The 27,901-nt window shown below is 31.0% G+C and overlaps 4 protein-coding genes across 4 annotated transcripts; all 4 read right to left on the bottom strand.

Moving 5' to 3' along the window:
* Positions 1-686: 686 nt before the first annotated feature.
* Positions 687-8,944, bottom strand: LOC111310329 (OVARIAN TUMOR DOMAIN-containing deubiquitinating enzyme 9-like). The gene is made up of 11 exons (XM_022909665.2): positions 8,618-8,944; positions 7,045-7,409; positions 6,715-6,959; positions 5,819-5,892; positions 4,402-4,456; positions 3,432-3,506; positions 3,258-3,331; positions 3,118-3,166; positions 2,287-2,371; positions 1,616-1,672; positions 687-989 (listed from the first exon to the last, which is right to left on the bottom strand). The coding sequence occupies exons 2-11, from the start codon at positions 7,340-7,342 to the stop codon at positions 940-942; spliced, it is 1,062 nt and encodes a 353-aa protein (XP_022765400.1). The 5' UTR covers positions 7,343-7,409; positions 8,618-8,944; the 3' UTR covers positions 687-939.
* Positions 8,945-10,682: 1,738 nt separating this feature from the next.
* WTF9 (Ubiquitin carboxyl-terminal hydrolase family protein) lies at positions 10,683-12,724 on the bottom strand. The gene has a single exon (XM_022909663.2). The coding sequence runs from the start codon at positions 12,338-12,340 to the stop codon at positions 11,087-11,089; it is 1,254 nt and encodes a 417-aa protein (XP_022765398.2). The 5' UTR covers positions 12,341-12,724; the 3' UTR covers positions 10,683-11,086.
* Positions 12,725-16,441: 3,717 nt separating this feature from the next.
* Positions 16,442-21,155, bottom strand: LOC111310327 (uncharacterized). The gene is made up of 4 exons (XM_022909664.2): positions 20,912-21,155; positions 18,211-18,343; positions 18,016-18,130; positions 16,442-16,781 (listed from the first exon to the last, which is right to left on the bottom strand). Exons 1-4 carry the CDS (start codon positions 21,061-21,063, stop codon positions 16,729-16,731), a joined length of 453 nt encoding a protein of 150 aa, XP_022765399.2. The 5' UTR covers positions 21,064-21,155; the 3' UTR covers positions 16,442-16,728.
* A 754-nt stretch (positions 21,156-21,909) lies between these two features.
* LOC111310325 (Protein kinase superfamily protein) lies at positions 21,910-25,288 on the bottom strand. The gene is made up of 5 exons (XM_022909662.2): positions 24,910-25,288; positions 24,080-24,492; positions 23,423-23,683; positions 22,819-22,941; positions 21,910-22,674 (listed from the first exon to the last, which is right to left on the bottom strand). The coding sequence occupies exons 2-5, from the start codon at positions 24,464-24,466 to the stop codon at positions 22,156-22,158; spliced, it is 1,290 nt and encodes a 429-aa protein (XP_022765397.2). The 5' UTR covers positions 24,467-24,492; positions 24,910-25,288; the 3' UTR covers positions 21,910-22,155.
* Between the last annotated feature and the right edge of the window lie 2,613 nt (positions 25,289-27,901).

The following is a 27,901-nucleotide window of genomic DNA, read 5'->3' as shown; positions in this document are numbered from 1 at the left end:
TTAAAAATAAATTTAAATATAAAATAATTATTTTTATTTTATAAAAATTTAAAATACATAAAAATCAATAAAAATATATAATTTAATTCGATTTATTTTTTAATTTCACTTTTTTAATTTAAAATTTAGTTTAAATTTAATATATACATTTAATATTTAAATTTAATTTAATTCAAATAAAAAATCAATTCAAATTAAATCGAATAATAAAATTTTGAATCCCTTTCTAATTTTTTTTTATTTTTTTCTCACCATACCCCCAATATCACCAAATCTTAACGTGGTAAATAAAATTGTTTATAGATCGAACCTGACATGATTAACACCTCAAAATTTGTGCAAATGTCTCATCTGATCTGTTAATATAAACAGCTATTATTATTATTATTATTATTATTCAAAAATATTATTATATTAATATTTTAATAATTAAAAATATATTTTAAAATTAAAGTACATAAAAGTATTACTACTTATACTAAAAATATTACTACTTATACTAATATCTCGAGCAGAGTGGGTGACCCATTCTTGGACAGTTCTAGCGGTTGATAATGTAACATTCCCAAGTTCCAAAAACATTGAGCCAAACGAGACAATCTCATAACGAAATCAAAGATTCTGAGCAATAATGTAATATTTTCAGAAAGAAAAAGTACTTTGAAAGTTGAGATTAGATTAGGGGCTTGAGAAAAATATCATTTTATTATCTTATAATAATACTATAATATAGCACATACAAAAATTATAACAGACGACTTTTATTAGTTTATTTACAATCAGAGCCCATTAAGAAAAAAAAAAAAGAGTCCAAAGGTCATCTTTATATACGAAAATGAAATTGCATGTTCAAAGAAAGAAGCATGTCAAAGGAACCCAAATGGAAATCCACTCTGGTAAAGAGACCAGATGCCACCATGAGGATGGCATCCTCTAGCTTCAAATCATCCACCATTTCTTCTTTTTCTTGCTCTCTAACACCGGCAATTCTGGATGTAGAACAAATATTTTCAAATAAAAATAGTAATTAAGTTTGTTAATTTTAAATACAGTATGATGATACAATATTAAAAAAAAATACGAAAGTAACATAATTTAAAATTTTAATAAAAACTGTATATAGATTTGATAAAAACAAAAAAAATATTTTTGTATTTGATATGTCAACACAAATTATGACGTGACAGTTTTTATGTTTGACACGAAATGACACAATACAAATATTCGAATTGCCATGTTTAATATTAATTATAATTCCATAACCTAAAGATGATATAACTACAAGGTCTTGGACAGACAGAGGAGCCCATAACACAAAATGGTCACTGGAACAAAACTAAAGAAAACAAAACAAGGGCCATGTTCATTTCTCAAAATCATGGGGCAGATAACTAGAAGAGCAAACACAAAACAAAACTTGCCTGGTATACCTAATATTTCTGCCTATAACAAAGGTCAGTGTCCAACTGCTGGATTTCCGAAAGCCTAAACAGTTTCTCGGGTAATGTTTTCAATTTTCATCTTCTCAAAATTTTAAGTTACTACAGAACATACTACTCGGTTTAAATGAAGAATAGCAACTGATGTTTTCATAAATGCATGTTGTTGTGTTTACCTTCTAAGGGATATATCGAATTATAGTGCACCTCGGCCCAGAAACTCAAGAAAATAACTGCACCAGTCACAAATCATAAACAAGCAACATGGAAGTGAGTATCAAGTGAAGTACATAAAACCTGGCATCTAGAACAGCCATATTAGAAAAGTACAGCATTAAGTTATCCAATTCTAAGAGGTGAAGAATTCCTTGATCATGCAATTCTTGGTCTAGCTAAAACAAAAAAGTCAAAAAAACTATTTTGTATAAATTCAAAGAGGAAAAAATTGCAAATTGATAATCAATTTGGACCGTGATATGAAAATGAAAATCTCGCAAAACTCTACCCACAGAACAAGTATATTCACTTCTAAAAAATTGGGAAACAAACTGCAACACAAATATAATTTATACAAAGTTGAGGGAGAATAGAGGATCCATGAATTCAACAACCATTACACAAGCTTAAAAATTGTACTTTTTTTTACATATCTAAATTTGTGGTTTTTCTGTTTTCTCCGGGAAAATGTTGTGATGAGCAGGAAACAAGCATTGTAACTTGAAATTGGCCTTGAAAATTTAAAATCTAATGATATATCTGAACATCTCACATTTATGAACCATAATCAAATTAATGCTACATTTCCAATACTAAACCATATAAAGGATGAAAAGCATCAAGATCTTACTTCGTTGAGACTTTTGATTGCGTGGAAGGATCTCGATGTAACATGTATCCTTAAATGAAGTTAATACAAATATCTTCACCCCATACTGCAATAAACAGAAAATTTGCATTAGTTATCTATTATCTTTTAGTCCACATCAGAATAAGCAAAACATTAGCGTCACAAAAATACTGCAAGATAAGAAAGGTTATGTGCTTAGTGTTGTTTACATATATTTGTAAAAATAACTCATCTCTTCAAGCAACTTCTCAAGCATATCATGAATGAAACTACAAACTAATTCCTCTTTACAATAAGTGAATGTCTTCAAAGAATGCCAATAAAATTCCTCAATTATTTTCTAAAATAGAACTTGAAAGTGCTTGATAAACAAGTATTATTAGACATATTTTATTACCCAACCTGATAAAATGCTTAAAATCTTAATGAATCGGAACAAGTACTACATGATAGTTATAAATTATCTATTTTGTTGCCTTACCTCAACCCACAAATTTGTGATCATTGTCATGTTTTTAGGCAAGATGCACAAATTATTGCTCGCATAATTTTCCAATCATAGAAAACCACACTCATTGCGGTGACAAAGTTCACCGGCACAGGTAAAGCATCATGTTAATACTTCTTTCAGAAGATAAGCATGCATATAGAACTTACATGGCAAGCATTTCATAAAAAAATATATATGTAAACAAATACTAAGGAAGTTTAAGCCTTATGGTGGTACAAAACATATGGACTACATTCAAATTCTTGCAATTCAACAGTCAGTTGGGAAAAGAACTAAAATTAAATCGTGCTAGAAATAAAAAGGTTTGGTAGTGGACATACCAAATCTGCAGCTGCTTGCAATGCAACATGATCACCCCATTCACCATTCCTGCTTCATCAACGTGAATAACTATAATAGGCATGAAAGTGTTCTTAGAAAGTTTTTAGTAATAAAATAGCAGGGAAATGAATATTTTTACTTGTTCATTTTCTTCAAATAGTCACCATAAGCCATAGGAACATAACCCCTGTACAACTCCGGATTCGATTTAAGCTAATGAGAAAAAAAGAAGCATAAGACTAACAGGTGAACCATGCCACCAAAGGAACTAAATTGACTAGAAAAAATTGAACTTATGGAAAAGCCAACCAACCTGGGAAACAACTTGCTCCCTCACACTGCTGTGGTGATCTTGAGAACGGTAAAGTTGATCTGATAAAGAACGAAACTGGAACATATAAAATAAGATAAATCACTTAAGGTATTGACAAAAGGACTAATCAAAATTACAAGTAAGGCTTCATGGTCGTCAAGTTTGATTAAGAAATCAATAGTTAATCCACTGATGATTTTCTTGAGAAAATAAGTCCTAAATAATGTACCACAAATAATGCATCACAATTTCATGACTAAATTTTGAAAGAGGCATATCAATTTAATTACAGCCAAACTGAAAGAAACCAAGAACAGCAAACTTATTTCTGTCATTATATTTACATATGTAGGTTTCCATGTGTTAAGAGTTTACGTTGGATGCATAATTTAACTAACAGCCAGTAGAACCACCCTAAATCTAGTGCAAGATTCCAAAAGAATACACAGCTTTTCAGCCAAGTAGAAGAGAATCATAGTGGACAACATATGGAAGCCAAATTTTTGTCCATTTTCATTGCCTTCCTTTGAACTATATAAACTCAGGGTCAAACTATTGGCATATGAATACTGTGCCTTTTCAGCACATCCATTAAGTTATGAAGCTATTTAGATATAGACAACTGAACATAACAATGGTAAATGAAAATTCATATTAGCCACAAACAGATAAACAACAGAAAGATTCAGTCTAATTCAAGTGATTGCTAGAAGACATGATTTGCACCATCCTAAAATTATTGTATGCAGATACTATTAGAACTATCAGAAAGATTATAAATAGTAAAGTGTCAACTCTCATGACATTAGCACAGAAATATTTCAATAGTATCTTCAATCAACTAATTAAGATCCCTCTCAATCACAAGTGCTTGGATCTATATCTCATTACAACTTCAGCAAAGAAAACACTTGTGCATATTAATATGCAATATATGTATCTTTTATTAGAGAATTAAGTAAAAACCAACCTGACAGTTACCATCACCTTGAACAGTATTCTCAACCAGGCCATACAACTGCAACCTGAAAGATAAAATAATGATTTCTAAATTGAATATGCTATTAAAACCAAACATTCATAAGATTCAGTGTATGATTAAAAGCAACTTAGCCAAATAACTTAACTGCAAAAATATTTTTTAAGAAAATGCAAAAGAAGAAAACAGAAATGGTAAAAAAAGAACAGCTCCCTAGATGCCAAAATTGAATGGCAAGTTATAGCAAATAATTAGGAAAAAAAAAAATAGTGATGAAAGGGAATTCCAAGGAAAAGAAGCAATCACTTTACCAAAATGGATCCCAATATAAGAGTTAAAATATTTTAAAGAATTAAAAGAAAAAAAAAACGCTAACCAAGTAAATTTCTTAATGCAAACAAAATACACATCCCCAAATAGACCTTACTATCTTTAAAAAAAGAGAATCAGGTGCAAAGGATCCTCCTGAAAAAGGAGCTGAACTATTAATCAACATGGATCCAAATGTGGGCAACCTCATCATACAATCATACGAAAGGGAAAATGCCAAAATCACTGGTTAATCCTCAATCCCACTAAAAATATATTTAAAATCAAACATGTTTTCCATACCTTAATTTCCCACTCCCTCAAGAATGAAAACATTAAGCAACCAATCTCTTTCCAACGAGTCCAATTTGGAGCCAAATGAGCTCATATAACCATTGATAGATGAGATTCCTCTCAATGGACTTTGTTAGTTTCTTATCTTATAACGTAATGCAAAAGGAATATCATTTGAAGGGACTGAGTGAAAGGCTAAACTCAAATGATTCTTATTTAGACCCAGAGCAGCTAGTTTGGGAATTTACTATGTGCTTTAGTTTTTAAATTCTAACACAATGTAAAATTGAGTATTATATCTTTTTAAGGTTTTGCTATCAAACTTCAACAAGAAGCTTCTATAAGGAATTTTATGACCGTTGGTCAGAACCACCTGCAATTTCAATCATGGAATCGAGAAGTTGAGTTCTCACAAAAACAAATTAGGGGTAAGGCCATAACATTCAAAGAGAAAAAGCAAAGACAAAGGAAGGCAAGGGAGAGTAGATTTGAACCAAGGAATGTCTAGAGGTACATAAAGCTACTAAATGAGAGTGATTTAGTCTCTGCAAGACCAAGATAGTTGCCTGATATGCAGATGCATTTCTTCAAATTACTGACCTTGGAATTGGGTCATAGTTTGGGATGTGAATTCTCATAATATGAAAATTAGGATACAAAATGAAACCAACCCCAAAGATAATCATAAAATTAGGATATACAATGTAAATTAGGGTGGTGAAGTTTATTTGCTTGAAAATCATAAGAGAATCAGAAAATAGACAAAGATGCCACTAGCAATATAAAGGAAAATTTTGAGCCAAACCTATCAAGCAGCCTTTGATGGTCTGATATCTCTTCATCAACTGATGGTATTTCTCCATTAGTTTTAGGTACATGCTGCACAATGCAAATCACAAAATTAGCAACGTCAATTCTGATCCAACTCAATGTTATAGGGTTAAAAGGTCAAGAAATCACATCCATAAGCACAAATACAATTTTTCCTGTTTAAATCACATCCATATGCGCAGGATAATGGCGAATCTTGAGACACTTCAAGCAGTGCCAACCTATTAAACTCTAAAGGTTGAAATTTATATGAAGAAAATATAACAAATGAATTAATTTCAAAATGTGATGAACACTAATCATTCCATTCCGAAAATAATTGTGTACCAAAAGGGTATACACCAACACAACCAATTTTCATAAACCATAACAATCATTACAAAATCTTTTAACCAATTAGCAAATTTGTAATTGACATTAAGTTTAAATACATTGAGCCCTTCTTTTTTCAGAACATAGGGGGAGAAAAGAAACATATGGGCAAACCTTAGAGCCTCCATTGCTGAAGAATTCCTCTTATAACAGAAGCTATTACAAAATTATACACAAGAACTTAACAGCTATTCATATTTCCATAAAACAAAATATTAGAACAGGTATTCAAAGAGCAGCTTGTTGAAGATTGCAAATGATGCAGAACACTTGATTAGGCTACCATGATTAATTCATCAAATTTCACTCCTCAGTTAAGAGACCAAAAACACAAGAACTTCACCAAAATTATAATAATGATATAACCAACGAAACATTGAAAACAAATAATGTGGCAAGTGATATTTCCACTGCATTGCACAGGAACTTCAGTAAAATTTAATAACAAAATCCTTCGAATCCCGATTAATAATGCAACTTTCCAAGAATTATACTTACAGGAATAGCAACCATTTCATTCAACCTCTTCTCTACTTCACCATCAAGAAGAGATGACTGATCAATTATATCCATACGCAACATGTCTTCACCAAGAGAAACTTTTTCTCCCGTGCCAGAGTCACTGCCTTGTTCATATCTACTAATGATATTATCATCAAAATCCCTCTTCTCATGTTTAACTTCATTTGTGACTCTTTCAGTTTGGTTACGATCTTCTATGATTTTCCTATCATCTTCATGATCTATACACAATAGGCAATGTTATTACATTAATAAAAGTCTATACAATCATTGAGTCAGAAAGGCAACTTCAGAAGTTCCCACTACCAGAACTATGTTGTCTTCCTGGAAGGCCAAACCAATCTTGGGTAGAATTGTTGAATCCAGATGCCTCTGCAGCGGCAACTAGTGAGAGTTCCTCTTGAAGGGCACGTGCAATAACCGCATCATTCTCTACATTTACATGTTCTGGTTCAGAGTAACCCTCTCTAATATACACTGTTTGACTATCGTCTTTGTCATACTGGGTAACACTACCACTGGAACTATAATGGTTAAATACACAAACTTGTAGATCTTGGAGACCCCATCGAACAACATCATGATCTATATCACATGTAATCATTGGCAAAATTTATAATAGAATGCCGTCCACCTTTCTAGCTTAATTTGAATACTCCCCAAAAGATATTCTGAGGACAAGAACATAAAAGTAAATCAATCATAACTAGCACATAATAGTATAAACTATCCCAGAACAGGAAAATATTCATACAAAATGCAAAAAGAAACTGACAGAAATTTCTTAACATAGATTCAAGAAGCAAAAACCTAAACCCAGAAAAATAAAAAGAGAAAACAATCATTGAGTGCAAGAACATAAAACCTATACAAATAAACTCACAAAAACCCCAATTCCAAACTCCAAGTTCTTAAAAAGAATGTTCATGATTTGCCTGATATAACAATTTTAACCATAGTTATCACAAAAAAAGTCTACAACATGCATGATAACTAATATAATTGTTTTGAAGCTATAATTAAGTAACAATTATTATATCTAGTAAAACATTTCTTAATGTTACCTTACCTAGTGCATCTTTGGAAATTAATGTATACAATGAATTTTAATCACAACATTTAATTGTTTTTACCATGCCTTCATATTCCACTATATTTTAATCTTATCCAACTGCACCTCGTGATAAGTTACATTTTTAACAACTTTGAATGATTTTAAGTCGAGATTTATGTCTCATTTTCAATAATATTACATAATTGAGATATAATTTAATTAAATTAATAACTAAATCTATTTTATGCATAAGAGATTTTGGATTCAGATCCCTTCGATTTTACACAATCTCTTTAACTTTTTCCCCCACATCTTTATCTTAAACTACAAGTTTTAAAACCAACATGAGCAAACCAATTCCATCCTGTTAACGTGATGTTATCTCACTTCTAATATATATATAGTCTCCTATAGTCTTATATTCAAGTTGAGCCCCGCTACTTCCTGTCAATTAAAACTGCCAATTGGTTTTAAGTTGATGCTTAACACATCCAATTTTACTGATATCATTCTCAATTTTATTTTATTTTTTAGATTATTGAATTAAATTTCATTAATTTTGCCCACATGTCGGCAACATATAACAGGCTTCAAAGGTTTTTTAATTTTTTTTTTCTAATTCCAACAAAAATTCGTTTAATTTTATGGGTTTCTATGGAATTTTACGCAAAATTTTCAATATCGAAAAAATTTTCAGGTATAGAATAAAAATTGAACAATCTACGAACAAAAAAAATCCAGAAAAACAGAGACTTTAAATAAAAAGGAAATACAATTATACATCCAAAAACAAACAAATAAATAAATAAATAAGCAAAAACTCACCTGAAATAAAAGACGGTAGCGAGCAAAGAATGGGAGAGAGAGAGAGAGAGAGAGAGAGAGAGAGAAAAGAATAACAGAAGAAAACGTAAGGCTGGAGGAGATACCGAAGTCAGAGACCTTTAGAATTTTGTCGATTAAAAAAGTTCAAAAAAAACCGCCATAAGAGTCCCTTGAAAACCTAATATACCTAACATCTGTCCAATACTTGGTAAATTATAACATCAAATCCACCTAATCTTTTGACAAATGCCTAATATCCCCCAAAGAACATGTGAACAAGCTCTAAATACATTAATCTAATTGCTTCTCCTAATTATTTTTAGAGTTGAGATTTAACGTTTTTAAGTTTTGTTTTATAAGAAGGTTGGAAAAAAATAAAGAATGAAAATTTTGCTAATTTAATTATTAAAATTAATAATCACTTTTTTATTTAATAAATTAATTATTAAATTAACAATTTTTTCATTTTTTATTATTCCTATAAAGTAAAGTCTTAAGATTTAAATGTTTGTATTTCTAATATAAAATTTAAATCCCACACTTATATTTTAGCCAATTATAGACACTTTTTTTCAGAAAATATTTCAATGGTTCAAATTTGATACTTTAATTTGAAGTTCTTGATTCAATATTTGAGATAAAAGATTTTTTTTTAATATTTCAACCATTAAAACTTGAAATTTTAATAATAATTACAAAAACATTTTCGATTTTTCTAAAGATTCAAAATTGAGATGAGAAGCTATAATTTATAAGACTTTTAGTTCATGTATTTGGGGTTTTTTTACTCTAAAATAAGTTTTTTCTATAAAAAATATTATTTTAAAAATAAAAAAATTATAAATATTAAAATTTGAATATTAAATTTATTAAATATTATTTTTCAAACATAATAATATAAATCAATAAAATTAAACTCGACGAAAAAATTTTGAATTCGAATTTTATCAATAATTATTTATTAAAATCATTTTAAATACACGATTTATAATCATTTATTTGAAGTCATGAGATAGATATCATAACCTATAAAATTAAGCAACTTATTTATTTTTTATTTTTTTTATAAAAAAAATAAATAAACTCTCAATTTTATTTTATTTAATATCTAGACGAGAATTGACTTATCCACGAATTCAAGTTTGATATAAAATGCTAGTAACAGATAAAAACATTAGAATGTGTCACGTCAATGAATTAATACTCGATCTTTACCAAATGATCCCACGGAAGAAACTTGTCAATGAAGGGACTTCAGTATGACGGTTTGAAAAAGAAAATTCCCCGATGCATGCTTTAGATATTTTTAGCTTCGGCGGCCATGGTATGCAAATCTACACGTCGACCCTTACAGGGTTTGACACCAAAACCTGATAGTTGAAATAACTTTTCAATTACTCAATTTCTCATTTACAAGAAACGCCAGATGGCCGGATAATGAACATGATTTGGCAGTTTCGAGTTGACTTCTGCTAACATTTCAGAATCCCTGTAAACCCAAATTATAGCAGCATCATGCTACTATGTCTGCAATGTAGCATCTCAGGTTTAGACAACAAAAATGGCATCATATTTCAGCCTCCAAATTATTGTTTTTTAGCTATTCACTGTCGGCCAATTCACTTTTGAAGAACAGACTAGTTTCCCCACAACTGTTTCATGGGATGCTCCAACAAACCGACATTCACAGGCAGTTAATGATCAGAATAGTTCAACTAGTCCTACTGAATATCGAATTCTAATCTTCAGTGGAGTTTCCTCCTTCAGCTGACTGCTTTTCTTGTTCTTGTTCTTGTTGCTTTTCAAGGCATGACAAACGGACACCAATTAAACAGATGTTCACATGAAACACAATTAATTGACAGTTTTGGAGTACAGTTATTTACATTAGTAAAGAAACTGAGTCATGAACTCCAGCAGCGATTAAAGACATAGTAAATATCACAACAGAAGACTAATGGATCCTTTTCTATATACAAATTTGTTAACAATTCGTTCTTAAACAAGAAAACTAAAATCTCACACTTGGGATCCATGGGAAAAGGGGGAAATAAAGAGAAAACCAAGGAAAAATGTTATCGTCTCCATTGTTTAACCAGAATGTCATAACAGCTACAATCTCTCAATAATTACAGTAATCAGCTACTCCATATTGAACAAACTTATAAGCTGCATTGCATATTTCCTTTGGAATTAAATGTTCTGGAGCTGACTAAAATATTTAACACTATGCATAAATTTAGAGAAGTACCTCCATGATGAAAACACTGCTCAAATGCAGCAACAGGTCCAATGCTTGCCACTTTTAAGTGCTATTGTTAATTCGAGAGTCTAAGACAGATCCCATGCCATTAAAAGGCTAGTAAATAAGCATTAAGCTCTAATCACTCTTCAGAAGAAGCTCTTGCCTAGGCTCCTCCTGTTAGCCTGCAATTGTATAGGCCTAACTTAAAATTATGGAAACATAACTCACAAAGGAATCTCTGTTCTGTCATCTGAAGCTGAATCCAAATCCAAATCTGAATTCCAATCCTTCTCCAACATTTCTCGCTTAACAAACCTATTATTACTCCTTCTATTCTTCAAAAGCCTATCGGATTCTTTTAACAACCGTATGTATTTCTTCCTCACTCCCAACAATGGATGCCTCTCTATACTAGACTTACCACAATATGGCTCCTTAAGAATTGCAGTACAAGTCTTGTTCTTAAAAGATAAGTAAAACATATGAGGATGCCTTTCAAATGCTCTATGGACTTTCTGTGGTAATCTAAAATATTTCTTAAGACACAAAAGCTTCCTCCTTTGTGCTGAGTGTTCAACAAACAAGCTCAACAACTCATGAAGAATCCCCACAACTCTCTTCTCAGCTACATCGCTATTAGGATCCAAATGTGAAAAATCCTCATAAGGTGAAACATAAGGAAGTTTTTGAAACTCATTTAACCAACTTTCAATCTTCCTCCTTAACCTTAAACCCTTTGATGGGAAAATTGGAAACTCAATTCCTTCCAATGTCCCACCAAAATAAACCCCATTTTCCATTGCATTTCTTTGCATTGTAGACAATACTTTTTCTCCCTTACTCTCAACAGTCAATCCTTTTAACCCATCATCCATGCCCACAAACCTAAAAGACTCATCAAGATTCCCTTTTGAATCCTCCAAAAACCTTTCAGGTAACCCCAAATACCATTCCATTCCTTTAATAATCTTCAAAGGCAAAACTTTGTCTTTGCTCATCAAAATAAACCTTTTCAACCTATCTTTCAAATCCTTCTTGTATTCCTCAGATACCCTTTTCTCCTCTCTATCAATCTCAGCAGCTTCTGGGGTCAACCTAAACCAAGGCAAATTGTATTCAGGACCTCTAAACTCCTCAAAAACTGAAGGGTATTGCCTTAGGAACCTAGCAACCTTAATGGAAATATCAAATTCCAAGCCTCTTTTTGATACAGCAGAAATTGGGATACAACCATTGGGGTCATTAGCAATGAAGTTTTTGAGTTGAATAACTGGTTTAAGCTCTAGGGATTTATGGATGTGCACTATTGAGTCAAAGAATGGATCTTTCTTCCATTTCATGTACACATTCACATAGTTGTGAATTTGGGTGTGTCTAAAAGATGGTTTTTGGTGATTAAAAAGGGAAAAAATTGAAAATTTGGAGGTAAAGATTAATTTTTTGACGTGGGTTTTTGAGTTTGAGTTGTATAGAAACATGGGTTTTGGTTTGTTGGGGGGGTTTATTTTTCAAGTTCTTACCAAGTTAGCAAGTCATTTTGTTGTCGGCAAACGCGGAAGGAATAAACAGAGATAGCCGATGGGAAATAGAGAACAGTCTGCCTCAACAGTGGTGTAAACGATCCGAGCTGAGCTATCTTCGTGAGACCTTGGCCGGAGTAGCTGCTGCAATATAGCTTGGACTGCTGGAGCCACCGCCAGTTATGTGGTTGCCGTTCTTAAGCTAAGTCCTGGCCAGATAACTTGGCTGCTGCAGCCACCGCCAGCAATGGGGTTCCGAAAGTGAGAAGAGCAGAACAGGGGCAAAAATGAAAAGAGAGATGAGAAAGAGAGTTTTCTTTTTCGTTTTCTTTTTTTTGGGCCACAAACAAATATTAAGGTTAAAAATAATTAAAACAAAATATATGTTTTATTTACTTATAAAACTGAAATCTTCATATAAAAATTAAAAAAAAAAAGAAGCGAGTTGGTAAAAAATTATTATTATTTTGGCAAAATTTTATATAATTTTATTTTTTTAATTAAAAATTTAAAAGTTGTAAAAGAGGTCTTAATTTTTCATAAAAAAACTCAATTAATTAGAAACAAGTATATAAACAAATAATAAACATGCTTTTTTCTTGACATAAATTGAATTTCAAATCAGCTTATTCATTAAATGAGTTCCAAAATTTATACTGTGAGAAGTATTGCAAATAAGCAAAATGAGATGCATTGGGAGAAAGTAGAGGTAAAGATCGGAGAAAATCTTACAGTGTTAAGTGCATCGGTAAGTAGTGGTCGTCGATAAAACAAGGTTGAGCAGAAAAGAAAATAAAGTTTAAAAAGAAATTTAGGAAAAGAGAATTGTAGAAAGATTTTGAGAAAAAATTGTGATAAATTTGTCAAAATTCAAAAGGCTTTCAATGAATTGTGAAAATTCAAGTTTTAAGAATAAGATTTTCATATCTTTAAGTATTAAATAAAAATTTGATTCGAATAAACTATAAGTATACACGTCATATAAATAATAATAGCGATTTTTTTATCAATATATCATCTTATAAATATTAGGTTAAGAAATTTTTATACTAAATATCTATTATCCACGTATTCTTCTAAAATTGATTCAAGTAAACAAAAGAAAAACATTACATCATACTAACCAAAAAAATAAAATCAACCAAAGTATGTAATACAAGTATGGTATGATGTAAAATTGTAACTTGTAAACTAACCTAAATAAAATGCAAAATCAATAGTTAAAATTAGTTATTTTGGTTGATCTTACTTAGCTACTGTTTTGTTAAATTTTTTTTTACTTGCCATTTTTAACTTTTAGATTAGATTGTCTTGAGTATTGAACGAGAATAATGATAAAAGATGTTAATATATTATTTAATAAAAGTTTAATTAATTTTTGGAGATAAGTATAATAAATATAAATGTTTACTATTTTATTTTTTAAAAAAAATACTCATATTTCTTAGAAAGGTTAAAAAGAGACTTTTTAATTATCTCATATATGATCTATCAAATTAAGCTCTTCAAAACATTTCAATAAAGAAATTAATCTATAAATCTTGTCATGTTCTTAAGTTATTTCACTTTTTTAGGTGAAGTAATATTCAATGAAACGTTTTTTGTATAATAACTTTTAATGAAGCAATTTTTGATGAAAATTTTTTAATAAAATTGTTAATATTGTTCCTTGAGTAAGTTGTTTTGAGAATAGTTATTTCATATAAATATTGTTTGCGTAAAAAAATTATTTCTTGAATAATTATTCCATAAAAGAGTCATTCTATGAATAATTGTTTCATAAAATAACATTCATAGAAACAATTTAATCACTTATTTTGACTTATTCTTAATTTTAACAATTTAAAAAAAATAAAAATAAAAAATTAATAATCAAAATCAAGTATGTAACATTTAACATGTATCTAGAATTTGGGGAGGGCAGTGATTTTTGGTTGGTTTTCTTGTCTCACAGTTAGTCTTATAAGGTTTTTACCATCATTCTCTAGACCTACCTAACAATTCTTAGTATATGTCATGTTTATTTTATATTACACATATCTAACACAATGCTGTAATTCATAACAATATATCAAACAAAAAACATAATTTTTTGTATTTATCCAAATCCACATACAATTTTTTCACTTTAGATTTTTTTATATTGTTTTCATCTCGTATATAAATTTATAGTATCTAATTTTGTCCCACAAATTTTCCTGCTTTGTCTTGAAAGGAAAAAGAAAACTATAAATATACTGGCCATGTTAATAATAACAGTGATATTTTGATCAAAATATCGTTCTATAAAGATTAGTTAAAAAATTTTTTTAATTAAATATTTATTATCCTCGTATCTTTATAAAATTGGTTCGAGTAAACAAAAAAAAAACGTTGCATTAAACTAACTAAAACAAATAAAATCAAATAAAGTATGTAACATAGATATAGTATGATGTGAAATTGTAACCTAAGTAAAATAAAATGTAAAAGCAATAGTTAAAATTAGTTATTTCAGTTGATCTTACTTATCTACTGTTTTGTTAAATTTTCTTGTACTTGTCATTTTTAACTTTTAGATTAAATTATCTTAAGTATTGAATGAGAATAATGATGAAGCTAACAATTATAAAAAGTGTTAATATATTATTTAATGAGAGTTTAATTAGTTTTTGGAGATAAGTATAATAAATATAAAAGTTTATTATTTATTTTAAAAAAAATGCTCATACTTCATAAAAATATTAAAAGAAGATGTCTTAACTATCTCATATTTGATTTATCAAGTTAAACTCTTTAGAACATTTCAATAGTAAAATTAATTCACAAATCATGTCATATTTTGAGGTTATTATTATTTCTTTCGATGAAGTAACACTCGATAAAACATTTTTTATGTACTAACTTAATGAAACAATTTTTGGTGAAAAAATTTTCAATAAAAATGTTAATGTTTTTCTTTGAGTAAGTTGTTCCAAGAACAACTGTTCCTTGAAAGTGTTATTTCATGAAATTATTTTTTAAATGGTTGTTTCATAAAAGAGTCATTTGTGAATACTACTTCACAAAATATCATTCACAAAACAGTTTTATCACCTATTTTGATTTATCTTCAATTTTAATAATTTTAAAAAATAAAATATTAATAATCAAAATCAAGTATGTACACCTGTAACATGTATCTAGAATTTGGGGAGGTAAGTTATTTTTGGTTGGTTTTCTTGTTTCACAATTAATCTTATAAGTTTTTTACCATCAGACTAACCTAACAATTCTTAGCATATGTCATGTTTATTTTATATTAAGTATATGTAACACACAAAAATTATTATATTATAATTCATATCGATACATCAAACACAAAACATAATTTTTTTTTTATTTATCTAAATCCACACAAAATTTTTGCACTTTCCATTTTTTTATATTGTTTTCATACCATATATAAAATTATCGTATCCACAAATTTTCCTGCTTTGTCTTGAAAGGAAAAAGAAGACAAATCTTTCATGCACGCATTAGAGTTTTTAACTTCCGAGGACCGCAAATAGGGATGACAATGGGTGAGATCGAGATGAATTTTGCTTGCCTCGAATTCGATCCGATTTTAAATATGAAAAATTTAATTTTAATCTCGATCCCGACTCGATAATTTTTTATTATTTTTTATATCCGAATCCGTCCGACATTTGTATAAAATCATACTTGATCCGACCTGACCCAAAATTAATAAAATATTATTTTTAATATAAATATAAAATTAAATATATATAAAAAATATAAATAATTATAAAATTAAATAAATAATTAAAAAAATTATTTATATATATTGGATCGGGTAAGATTGGATTTGCTTAAAACTCGACCCCGAATTTTTTTTCATGACACCCAACCCGATACCCGATTTTCAAAAAAAAAAAAAAATCGACCTTAAAAAATCGGGTCGGATCAGAACTCGTCGGGTACGGGTTTTTTTACTTTCTCTAACCGCAAATCTACATTCTAGTGCTGACTGGGGTGGCCCCCTGATGCATGAAATAAGCTGTTAAATTTACTAACACTAGATAAAGCAGAGACAGATTTTGGCAATTGTAGTAATTAAAAACTAACTCAAACACCAATTAATGGTTCACTTCTGCTAACATTTCAGTATTATGATGAACACGAATCATGCAACATCTAGGGTATAGACAACGTAATCATACACATTTTAGTCTCAAATGATTTAAGCTTTTTCCTGTTGCCAATTCACTATTAAATAACATATTGTACCCCCACAACTGTTTCATTCGGCTGCTTCGACAGACCACCATTCTTTAGTTAATGATCTGAGTGGTTCAACAAGTCTTTGACTTTGATATCTAATTCTAATCTTCAATGCCATTTCCTCCATCCGACTGCTTTTCTTGTTCTTGTTGCTCTGCAAGGCACAAAAAATTGGCACCAATTAAACAGATTTCCACATCTAGAGAGCTCCTGGTCAATCATTCACATCACTAGAGAAACATTGGCATTTAGAGCATCCGTTACAGAGAGTAAATATTACATGTAAAAATTAATAAACCTTTGGGAAGGCAAAAACACCAACTCTCATAGGTTTTTTTATTGGATGGAAACTCTTTCTCTCTCTCTCTCTCTCTCTCTCTCCATATATATATATATATATATATATGAACCTTTAGACACTTAATAAACTTGGACACGCCGCATACATGTTCACATCATACAATGTTTCGACAATGACTTAAAGTCATTGATACTTAAAAGTTAAAACATGGTTATGTTACATAAGTTATTATAACATAAAACATATGCAGAGAGAAAGGAACTTCCAGTTGAAGCCAAACATTATGATAAATAACCGGTCCCAGCAAGAGGAAGATGACATGCAAACACAACATTAATTGTTTACCTCAGGCTTAAAATTAGTTACCACCATGTCCAATACTTAATACTTGCATAATTCAACATGTAAAAGTGATAATTATTGCATCATCGGTAAGGATCCAGGATTATAACAAAGCACATACAGATCCTTTAAAACAATGTTAGGGATTGCTTCCACAGGTAAGTTTCATTCACAAAATAATCAACAGCTTCTATTGGGAGATCTGCAAGCTACTATAAAGCAACTAAATTTACTGTCTATCTTATTAAAGTGCAGCCATTAACTTCTAGATCCTTTTCTCCCTGCTTTATGTATGTGTTATCTTTTTTTTTTTTTGGGTGGGAGGGGGGGTTGATTATGACATTCTGCTCCACCCATCCCTTTCTTGCTCTTCAACTTATTGTAAGCTGCTTCTTTGCAATTCAGATAAAGCCCTAATAACCAGATGAGCTACATTTTTAGTTTTTATAATCCTATCCAAGTAGGATTATCTAGGTATTTTGACAAAAATCTAGTTCAGATTCAGTAATTTTTGTTGCTAACCTTTTGTCAGCTAATATACTTCAAATCTGATCAAACATGACTTTTCCAGTTCTATAGTTAATAAAAATTGTATGCCAACATGCACTGAGGTTACCTCTTTAAAGCAGATTGGGAACCTGAAACTAAATTTTATGGCTAAAATCTAAGCTTCCCATGAAAAATTGAAAGTTAATCTAAGTCATCAGCATATGTAAAACAAATACGTTGACACAATATTACTTACCCATAAGTTTGTATATTGCCTTCTGTGTGCGCCTTTCAAGCTTATCAAGCTTCTTCTGCACATCCCTTCGGAGATCCCAGTTTGGTTTCTTAGGAGCAATGTTAACAAATGGATCCTACACCAATTATTCCACAATTAGAATAACAGAAAGAAAAACTGTTTCACTTAAGCATGATATTGAGGATAAACAAACACCTCTTTGTCTTCTGATGGTGGAGGTGCTGCTGCAACAGGGTCTTCAAACTTTGGCAGCAGCGGGGGAGCAACTTTACCCTCCTGAAGCTGTTTATCATGAGGTACATAATTTCGAAACTTCATGCTGGGATTACTGTGGAACAGAAAGACAAGGTAGGAAAGTATACATGTTAATGAATTGTCCATGAAAGGGCTGCAAGCAGACATTCATCCAATCATACATTATGTATTTGCAATTCATTTTCAAACTAGTAAACTAAAAAAGAATCCCCATTTTCTTTGGATCCAGGGGAAAAGATGAAAAAGACAGAAAATCAAGGAGGAATCGCGCTCTACTTTATTTGGAAGATTTCTATGAAGAGGAATGGATAACAAGGGTTACATTTATTCCATAGAAACCCTCCAAACCCCAATTCGTTCAATTTCCCCAAAATTGAAAGTATTGGAGAGAAAGGACCATTACACTTATCCTTTCTTTCCCCTTTCACACTGAAGATAGTGTATGGTAAAAAATATGGAAAGGTGAAAGGATAGAAAGTTTTTAAATCTAAAGTTGAGTTGTAGAACATTCTTCACAGTAGAACTAACAAATTTTCTATGCCTCAACCTTCCCATCCTTCTACCATGCAAGCCTTAGAAAAGGATATAGTTGTAAAGGACGTAACAAGTTATAGGTCCTCCATTCCCTTCCCACTCCTTACTGAACAAGGGCTATTAGAAAAGGATATAGTTGTAAAGGACACAACAAGTTATAGGTCCTCCATTCCCTTCCCACTCCTTACCGAACAAGGGCTATAACACATCCTTTCTTTACCTTCCCTTCTTTTTCAGATAATCCAAATAAGGCAAACCTTGGCTTCTCTTTTCCGCTCTTCCCCACTCTTATTCCTCTACCTGTACCTCTCCTTATAGTTCCCAAGTTTAGTATTATGATTTATTTTAGCCAAAAGGGCAACCAAAACAAGTGAGCAAAAACTTCTAATGGCAATCCTTTTCTAACAGCAGGTAGATTTCTCTTAAATTTAAGAAAGTAATCCTCCATAAATTTTAACTACGTATGCACGCTGTCCACTTCCCATAATCTAAAACATCCAAATTTCAAGAGAAAAAGAAAACCTCATGATGAACCAATTGCCATTCTCGAATGAATATTATTTTTTCGCTAAAGAAAACAAAATATTGGAATGGAAATTGACATGGAGAGTTCATGCTGAAAATTCTGTGGAACAAAAAAGGCAAGCAAAGAAATTATACATGCTAATGATTGAAATTTTTAGTGCAAGGAAGCAAATTGACATCAATCTAAATATACATTATCTCAGTATCTTTATGATTTATTTTGGAATAACTAAACTAGAAAATTCCTGTGATTTGTTTGGATCTAGGGGAAGGTTCAAAAGGGAAGAGTAGCTGGAATAAAAGTGCTCCTCCTTGTTCCAAGAATTTTTAAGGAAGAGAAAGGTTAACAAGAGTTACCCATCCCATCAATACCCTACAATCCTACCTTTGTTCAATTTCCACAAATTGAGATGATTTTGGAGGGAGAGTATCATTACCTTCATCCTTTATCCTCTTTTCTACTGTTTTTTTGCCAAATATCCTCCTTTCTACTTTTAAAATTGTGCTTGTTTGCAAACGATGGAAAAGTGGAAGGATAGAAAACTTTTCAATCCAAAAGGGTGAGTTACAAAACCTCATTCCTATAACATACCATAGTCATTGAATTGAAAATTTTCCTCCTACCAGCTTCCCATCTTTCCTAACAAGCTAAGCCTCCTTCCACCCCATAACTAAATAAATTCTTTAGGACATCCTTTCCTTCCCTTCCCTTCTCTTCCCTTCCTCTTTTTCCAAATTATACAAACAAAGTAAACCCTAGCCTCTCATTGCCCCTCTAGTTCTCAAAAGGACACCCTAAACCAGCAAGCAGCTAACAGCTATCGAAAATATTTTCAGGAGCTTTCACCTACACTTCTTTTTAATATAATCCTGCAATTGTCCAATCACAATAAATAATTATGTAGGGATCCACCACTTATAAGTGTGGGCTCCATATAAAATTTTGATGGATCTGACACAATTCTAAATTGTGATTGGTTAATTGTAGTACAATGATTGTAGGAGATATGCTCCCATTATTTTCACACTAAATCCTATTTGGTGGTTTAAGCAAATCAAGCTGACTTGCAAGCTACAAGGGCTCAATTTAGAGAATACTTGACATCAACTTGTTCTTTGTCTGGTTGAGCTCAAGCTCAAGCTCAAGCACACGGTGGTGCCAAATTCCAGTGTCTTAATAGTTAGCACTTGAATCGAGACACTCACAGCTTCACAAACCTAATCCACCATTATATTTGTTAAAATTATAAATATATTTGATTTAATACTCCATAATGTATATAAACAAAATAACAATCCAACATAATCAAGCCTAATAAAATCGAACTCGAGCCAACCTTTGAGGCTCGAGTTTGTAGCATACTGTTTCCACTCCGCTCGAGTCGTTTGAGCCCTAAGTACATCAGCAAACTTCAACTAGAATTCATACTATTCCTATACCCATGGTTTGAAACAGCCATATCTTAACAAGAGACACAAAACCCACTATAAACCCAATTATTAAAACTTAATGCATATTAAAATTATGCTAAAAAAATTCTGGGTTGGAAATTAAACAAAATATTTAAGCTTTTGAACTTACTTTTCTTCATTAGTTTCATCTGTTTGGTTCTCAGCAGCTTGAGCAGAATCTTCCTCTGGGGCGTTCAGTAGTTCCTGAGCTGCTTTAAGAGCTCTAAGCCTCTCTCGCCGTGACGCAGCGGCTTGTTCTATTGATTCCTCCTCGGTAGCCATGAAAGAGAGCTCCCTGGTTTTACCGTTTATTGTTTTAAGAGCAATAAAAAGGACTCGGCTTTTGATTTGAATTCGGATTTCTTCCTTTTACATAGTACTGCTAGATTTTAACTCACAAGTGAGTAGCGCTTTATTGGGCTTTTAAACAAGTTCAAGCACAGAACTGTAATTGGGCCAACTAGTTTCTCCAACTTTCCAGAAAGCACTTCACTGTGTAATTGAAAATCATATTATATGTTTAAATTTTTAAACTTACATTTGATGTATGGTAAATATATACATTTTATGTTAAATCTCTAAAATTAAAAAAATATTTATAGTGAGAAGTTGATGACAATGATTTTGTAAAGTTTTTTAATAGACAAGAAATATTTATGAATCATGTGAGCTAGTTCTAAGTTAATTCAATTGAATTTTCATTCGTTTAGAAGGGTCTTATAAATAATGTCAATTAGCTCTAATTTACTCCCATTTGCCCAGTGAAGTTTTAACGGTGGCATCCAATTTCTTGGAAAACAACACACAAAGCTTGTTACTTCCTTTTCTTAAATATCATTGTAATCATTATTATTAAATCATTTATTTTTCGTCTTAAGTCATGTAATCTTAAAAATTTAATTTGATTGATTTATATAATTATTTTTAAAAAACGATATATTGTTTGGTCCGAAATTCAAATATCAATACTTCTAATTTCTTTTTCTATCTTCAGGGTACAACATACTTTGTAAAAAAAATAATTAATCCACCACCTTTAGTGTTTTAACAACTTTAAGAAATCATTAGTAATGTCTTTCAATTAGCATTTTTATTTAACTAATTATCGATCTAAATCAAGGCAGAGAGTCCAGCAAATACTGTTATCAAGCAATTAAGCTTTCATCACAACATACATGAAGGCAAGCCTTCACTCTATCAAGCTTTTAAGCTTTGAGAAAAGTATGAGCTCAAATTAGGTAGTTTCAAAACTTCCTAAACAAAGCAGAGCCTGTACATAATACATGCAGATGCAGTTGGCTATCTCAAAGAAATCTTTACAATTGTTTTTGGAAGAGTAATTTACAGAATTCAACCAAGTTCAACTGTAGTTGCTTAATAAGTCCTAACGATCTTTGGTCTCCATGTTCGCCAAACCAAACACCCTTTGTCCCCAGTTATCAGATCAACAAACCTTCTTTTCAAGCGCTCTCTTTTTGATAATTCAGAAACATCTTTTCGAGTTGAACTCTTCATAGGGAGTTGGGGACTTACCATATCAGTTGCTTCCACAATTCGGTTCACCATTTCTAGGACTTCACTCATTTTGGGGCGTTGTTTGGCCTGCCGTGCCAAACATTTGTTGGCTACAGCTGCAAGTTTATGAGCAGACTTGAGGGAGTACTTCCCTTCGAGCCTAGGGTCCAAAATCAACCTGAACTTCTTTATATCAGAGATGTGTGGCCTGACCCATTCCAAGAGTTTTTCTTCACCCTTGGGGCGATTCCGATCCAAAGGACGCCTACCTGTTATGAGTTCATAAAGGAAAACTCCATAGCTCCACACATCACTTTTAGCTGTGAGGCGCCCGGTTTGAATGTATTCAGGGGCTGCATATCCAATGGTTCCTACAACCTGCTCAGAAAGTGGACAAATTGGTGCCTCTATTTCTATAAAAATAAGCATGCTTATGAAAATTTTGCCCAAAGTGGATAATCTTTGCATGCCTAAACAAAAGACCTAAGTGCTACAGTTTGCATATAGCAACTTCAAACGTACCGCGGTTGAGACATGGCTTAATCCATCTAAAGGCCCTAGTCTGGCCAACCCAAAGTCTGACAGCTTTGCATTCCAATGCTCATCCAAAAGTATATTTGAGGACTTGAAATCTCTGAAGATAATCTGTTGCAATAGAAAAACAGAAGTTTTCGAGCAATAAAAAGATAAATCATTCATGAAATGGGGTAAAATAGTTTTTTTTTTTTTTAAATAACCAAAAGGGTTTCGCTTGCATATAGATGCTTCAGAATTATCAATTCATCATGTTCTTAGTGTTTCAATTTCTGAAAAGCCCAACTCTTTTAGTTGTATCTCAATTCCTTTAGTGAAATCTTTATACTAATTTTGCACCTTTTTTCCTATTCTTTTTTGCATTTTGTTTTTCACCTCATCTCCGTATATTTTTGATACATAGGAGGCCGGCGCATTCTGAGAATAAAGGAAAAGGTCACAGATACTGTAATTAGATTTTTTAGATATCACCTCATAAGGATGACTGTATGAACCACTAAGCTAAGCTCTGGGTTCCACCTTATCTTTATATATGCCAAATGAAGAATCCTGTATCAAATTTCAATCATATCTGGTAAGAAGTGAAAGGTACCTGAAAATCCATTCCTTCATGCAGGTATGCTAAGCCTCGAGCGGCATCCTGGGCAATTTTCATTCTGGTGGCCCAAGGAAGAGTCGTTTGAAACCGACTTGACAAGTGATCCTGCACACTTCTGTTGGGCATGTATTCATATGTCAGTAGCCTCTGTATTCCTCTTTCATCATCCTCAGCACAGTAACCCACTAATTTGACAAGATTTTGGTGTTCAACTACCCCTAGAACATTTACTTCTGTCACCCATTCTTTGTGCCCCTGTGAACAAAAAGTGGAAACAAATATTACACACTTTAAAAGGATTAATTGTGACAACCACATGTTACATACAAAGTCATAGGAGTCAAAATACATTGCAGTATATGGTAAACAGTTTGACACAGTCTAAGAAGAAGGGCATCAGTAGGGCTATACGGGTAGATGGAGGCCTTTAACTTGGTAAAATGATTTTAAGGAGTCAACCAATGAAGGTCTAAAGTATTTGATTTAATGGATATCCAAGATGATATGCAGAAGATGGAAGGAAGTGCTGAGGAGATGATTGTTGTTCCTATATAGGCATGTTCCTGGAAAATTTCATGCACATTGTTTATTTGACTAAAAGAAATTTCGAAGCCTTTTTTGTACCAACGGTTACAAAAGCAGAAAGCTCACCTGCAACCCTCTTCTGCTGAGCTGTTTAACAGCAATATCAATTTTCTTGTGGGAATCATCTGTGCTTCGGATTACACCCCTATACACACCACCAAATCCACCTTCTCCAATCATCAGGGAGCGGCTGAAATTCTTTGTTGCTGTCTTCAACTCCAAGAATGTGAACTCTCTGAGATTACTTTGTCTTTGAGACAAAGCAGCAAACGAGTTCTTGGTGGAGGATTCTGTGCTAAAATCTGAAACATTCTGAGAATTAAACTCAGACCCAGATCTCCTCATATCATGATCTACTGACATGGAAACAGATGTGGCGGACCGAACTGAAATAGACTTTGTAGTTTTTGGTTCATCATTCTTCTCTTTACCACAGAAACAAAAACACTTCATAACCCCGAAAGAAACAGACAACCTCACTGCATATTAACAATTACATTAGTATGGATCAACCAAAAATGATTTTGAGATGAAAATCCTGATGAAAACCAAGAGTATTGACAAGATATAACATGAAATAGTCAAAACCAATTTTTCTGGAACGATGCAGCCTTAAGAATTCTGTATATTCCTCAGAGAGGAACCAAATTCCAGTGCAAAAATTTCCCAAATACTCAAAAACTTTATCACACATAACATGAGAGAAAGAGGGAAGGCAGACTAGAATATAAGTCAATGAAATCATTTGATTTAACCATCAAGAAATCTTGAAAAGGATGGTAAACTCTCACATCAGCTACAAAGAAAATTCAACAACATATTGAATTGTGAATGACCAAAACAAAATTTCCGAACACTTTTTGACAGAGAAGAAACAATTTCAAGAAAGTACTGACCTTTTGCTTATTTTTTGTTTCAAACCCAAAAATTCAATAACAAAGTGCTAGAATTTAGAGGTTCTCATATTAAAGAGAAAGCCAAAAGGCAAACTGAGAGTATCAAAGGACAAAGCAACGAGCTCTCCATGATCTAAAGCAACAAGTCAATGCAAGGCAGCTGTATTGTAGCTCACCAACCAAGAACCCCATCAGACCAAAAAAAAAAAAAAAAAGCTTTGAGTGAGTAAACGACTAAACGCCACCCTCGAAAAAAGTAATGAAAAACAAAAATGAAATTATTGTATAATGCAATGACTTGAAGAACAAAAAAAGTGAAAAAGTGTGAAAAGGGAAAAGATTTGGTTGCACTTTCTTGAAAGGAAAGGACCTTGAAGGTGAAAAACTCACGGAGAATGAGACATTGTTATATAGCATATTAGCATATATGAATACAAAAAGAGTATATTATTTGTAGTTTTTTTTTTTTTTTTCAATATAAAGTTGGTTGGTGGTTGGAAGCCATTAACGTAGCTTACCACCATGGGCTTTAAATTGTTAATACAATAAATTCGAAGTGAAGACAAAAGCAAATCAAATCATAAGTCAAAATTTATGAAATTGCAGGAAAAAAAAAAGGCCGTTCTACCTTCTTGCTGTGTCGGCATAAGCTGTCGTGTCCAATCATTTTAGGATATGAGAAAAAGTCAATGGGTACTTCATTAGAATTGTTATCATTGCTTTGAATTCCATAACATTATTTCATATCCATGTACCTGTTTACCCACTTTTCCATTGGTCCTTTAAGAGGTATGACAATGCAAGTATTATATATGTTTTACAATAATTATAAAATATAAAAATTATTATATTATAATTGTTATTGATATATTAAATATAATTTTTTTAATATTTGTTAAATATATATAATTTTTATTAAAATCTTAAATTTATATAATTTATATATATTTTTATTTCACATTCATATGTATCATCTTATTATATATAAAATTAACAAGTCTATCTTTTAATATAATTTAGACAATAATATATGACAGTGTATTTCTATGGATGAATAAATTATAAAATTTTTCAAAATATAAATGTATTAAGAATTATTAGAATTCCAACTCAATCTTATTTCAAACCCACATAAAATCCAAAATTTTCTTTGAAATTTAAGGTAAAATTATTTAAAAAGTTAATCACGTTGTTTACAAATAATCAAATAAAAAATAAATCAATTTATCTAATTGTAAGCGTAAATAATATAAATCCAAAATTTTTTTTGACATTTAAGATGAGATTATTTAAAAGATTAATTACGTGGTCTACAAGTTACCAAATAAAAAACAAATCGATTTATCATTGTAAGCTTAGATAACATAAATCCAAAATTTTTCTTGAAATTGAAGATAAAATTATTTTAAAAAATTAATCATGCGATCTATAAAAGATCAAATCAAAAAACAAATCAATTTATCTAATTATAAGCTTAGATAACATAAATCCAAGCATTTTCTTGAAATTTAAGATAAAATTATTTAAAAAATTAATCATGCAGTTTATAAATGACCTAAATTTGAATCAAATCGATTTCTTTCATTACAAGCTTAGAAAACATCAAATAATATAATAAATAAAGTAATTATATAGTTGATATTTTAATCCTTGATTATAATAAATGAACAAGTCAATTTGCAAAACTTGACTCTTAAGACATCTGTACCCCTTGTTTTTGTTGAACCAGACAATGCAAGACGATAGTATTAATGGAACAATACATTGTCATGAATCATTGCCTCTTAATTCACGATCACGACCATCAATTAGTCTCATTAGGCTCACTTTGATGTTAACATAAATAGGTAAATTTATTGCAGTTTTATATTGAATTTTATCATTATATTTCAATATATTAAATTTTATTATTTTTTAATAAAAAAGAAATTATGAAAAATTGTCAATTGCATTTCCCATTCCATTGGAATTTCGATTCTATTATTTTTGCCCAAAAAAAAATCAACGAAATTGAGAGTATAATAGAAAATTAATAAAATTGAGATACAATGACAAAATTTAATATTAAATTATAATATAATGATAAATTTGACCTTAATCAAACTTGTTTCTAAGCAATTAGGAAATGTGCCAGCCAATTCCTTGGTGGCAGAGGATTTTTTTTTTTCAAGGCTTAATGAGGAAAAACATTTGTAATTCTTTAGATTATGACTTTTTAATATAAAAAAAAAAAATTCAACTTTATTATTAGTTTTTGTCACATTCGTTGAAGAAAATTATTTTGCAAATTGAGTGACGAAAAAGACAAATATGCAAATAAAACGATGGAAATGAAGATATAATAGATGTTGAATCAGTCAAGTTGTTTAAAAAATCTACAAGCTTTTTTTTTTTTTAATATTTTAATTTTGTCTTCCATTTGTTTTAATTTCTTCATTACATAGATTTCCAATTCTAACAAAACAAAGAAATGAAAGTGAAAAAAAAAGTCATAAAAGTTGACATGAATTGTTTTAAATGAAATGGTTGTTTAAGCAGTTTCAATTAAGTTCTACCAATGATTGAAGGAGGTAATCACGGCTAAGTTCTACATATACTTCCATAATTATCTTATTACCAAAAAAAATGAGAAAAAAAAAATGAGTTGAATAGAATGGGTTTATTAGATTATGCACCATACAAGATCATGAAAACTTTGGTTTTATAAATGATTATTAAATCCAAATATACTTTTATATTTTAGATTTATAGCTGAACAGTTCCTGATAACTATGAATTAAGTTCTCTCTTTTTCATAATAATTAGAAAAAGAAATGAAATGTGTGGAGTGTAAATTAGAGCTTTAATGGACCAGGCCATGGTTGGTTTGGCTGATTCAAGGGTCACAATACTTTCAAACCTTCAAGATTGGATGGCCTGGATTGGTCTCAAACCAGACATACAATAATTTACTTCTACTACTGCTAAAGCCTTCACATTCTGAAGTCATTCA

This window comes from Durio zibethinus, chromosome 19 (assembly GCF_047325235.1).
Source record: "Durio zibethinus cultivar Kanyao isolate XHJ-2024 chromosome 19, ASM4732523v1, whole genome shotgun sequence".
Classification (NCBI taxonomy): Eukaryota; Viridiplantae; Streptophyta; class Magnoliopsida; order Malvales; family Malvaceae; genus Durio; species Durio zibethinus.
Note: the sequence above shows the minus strand (reverse complement) of the source record. Positions and strands in the feature narration are given on the sequence as shown.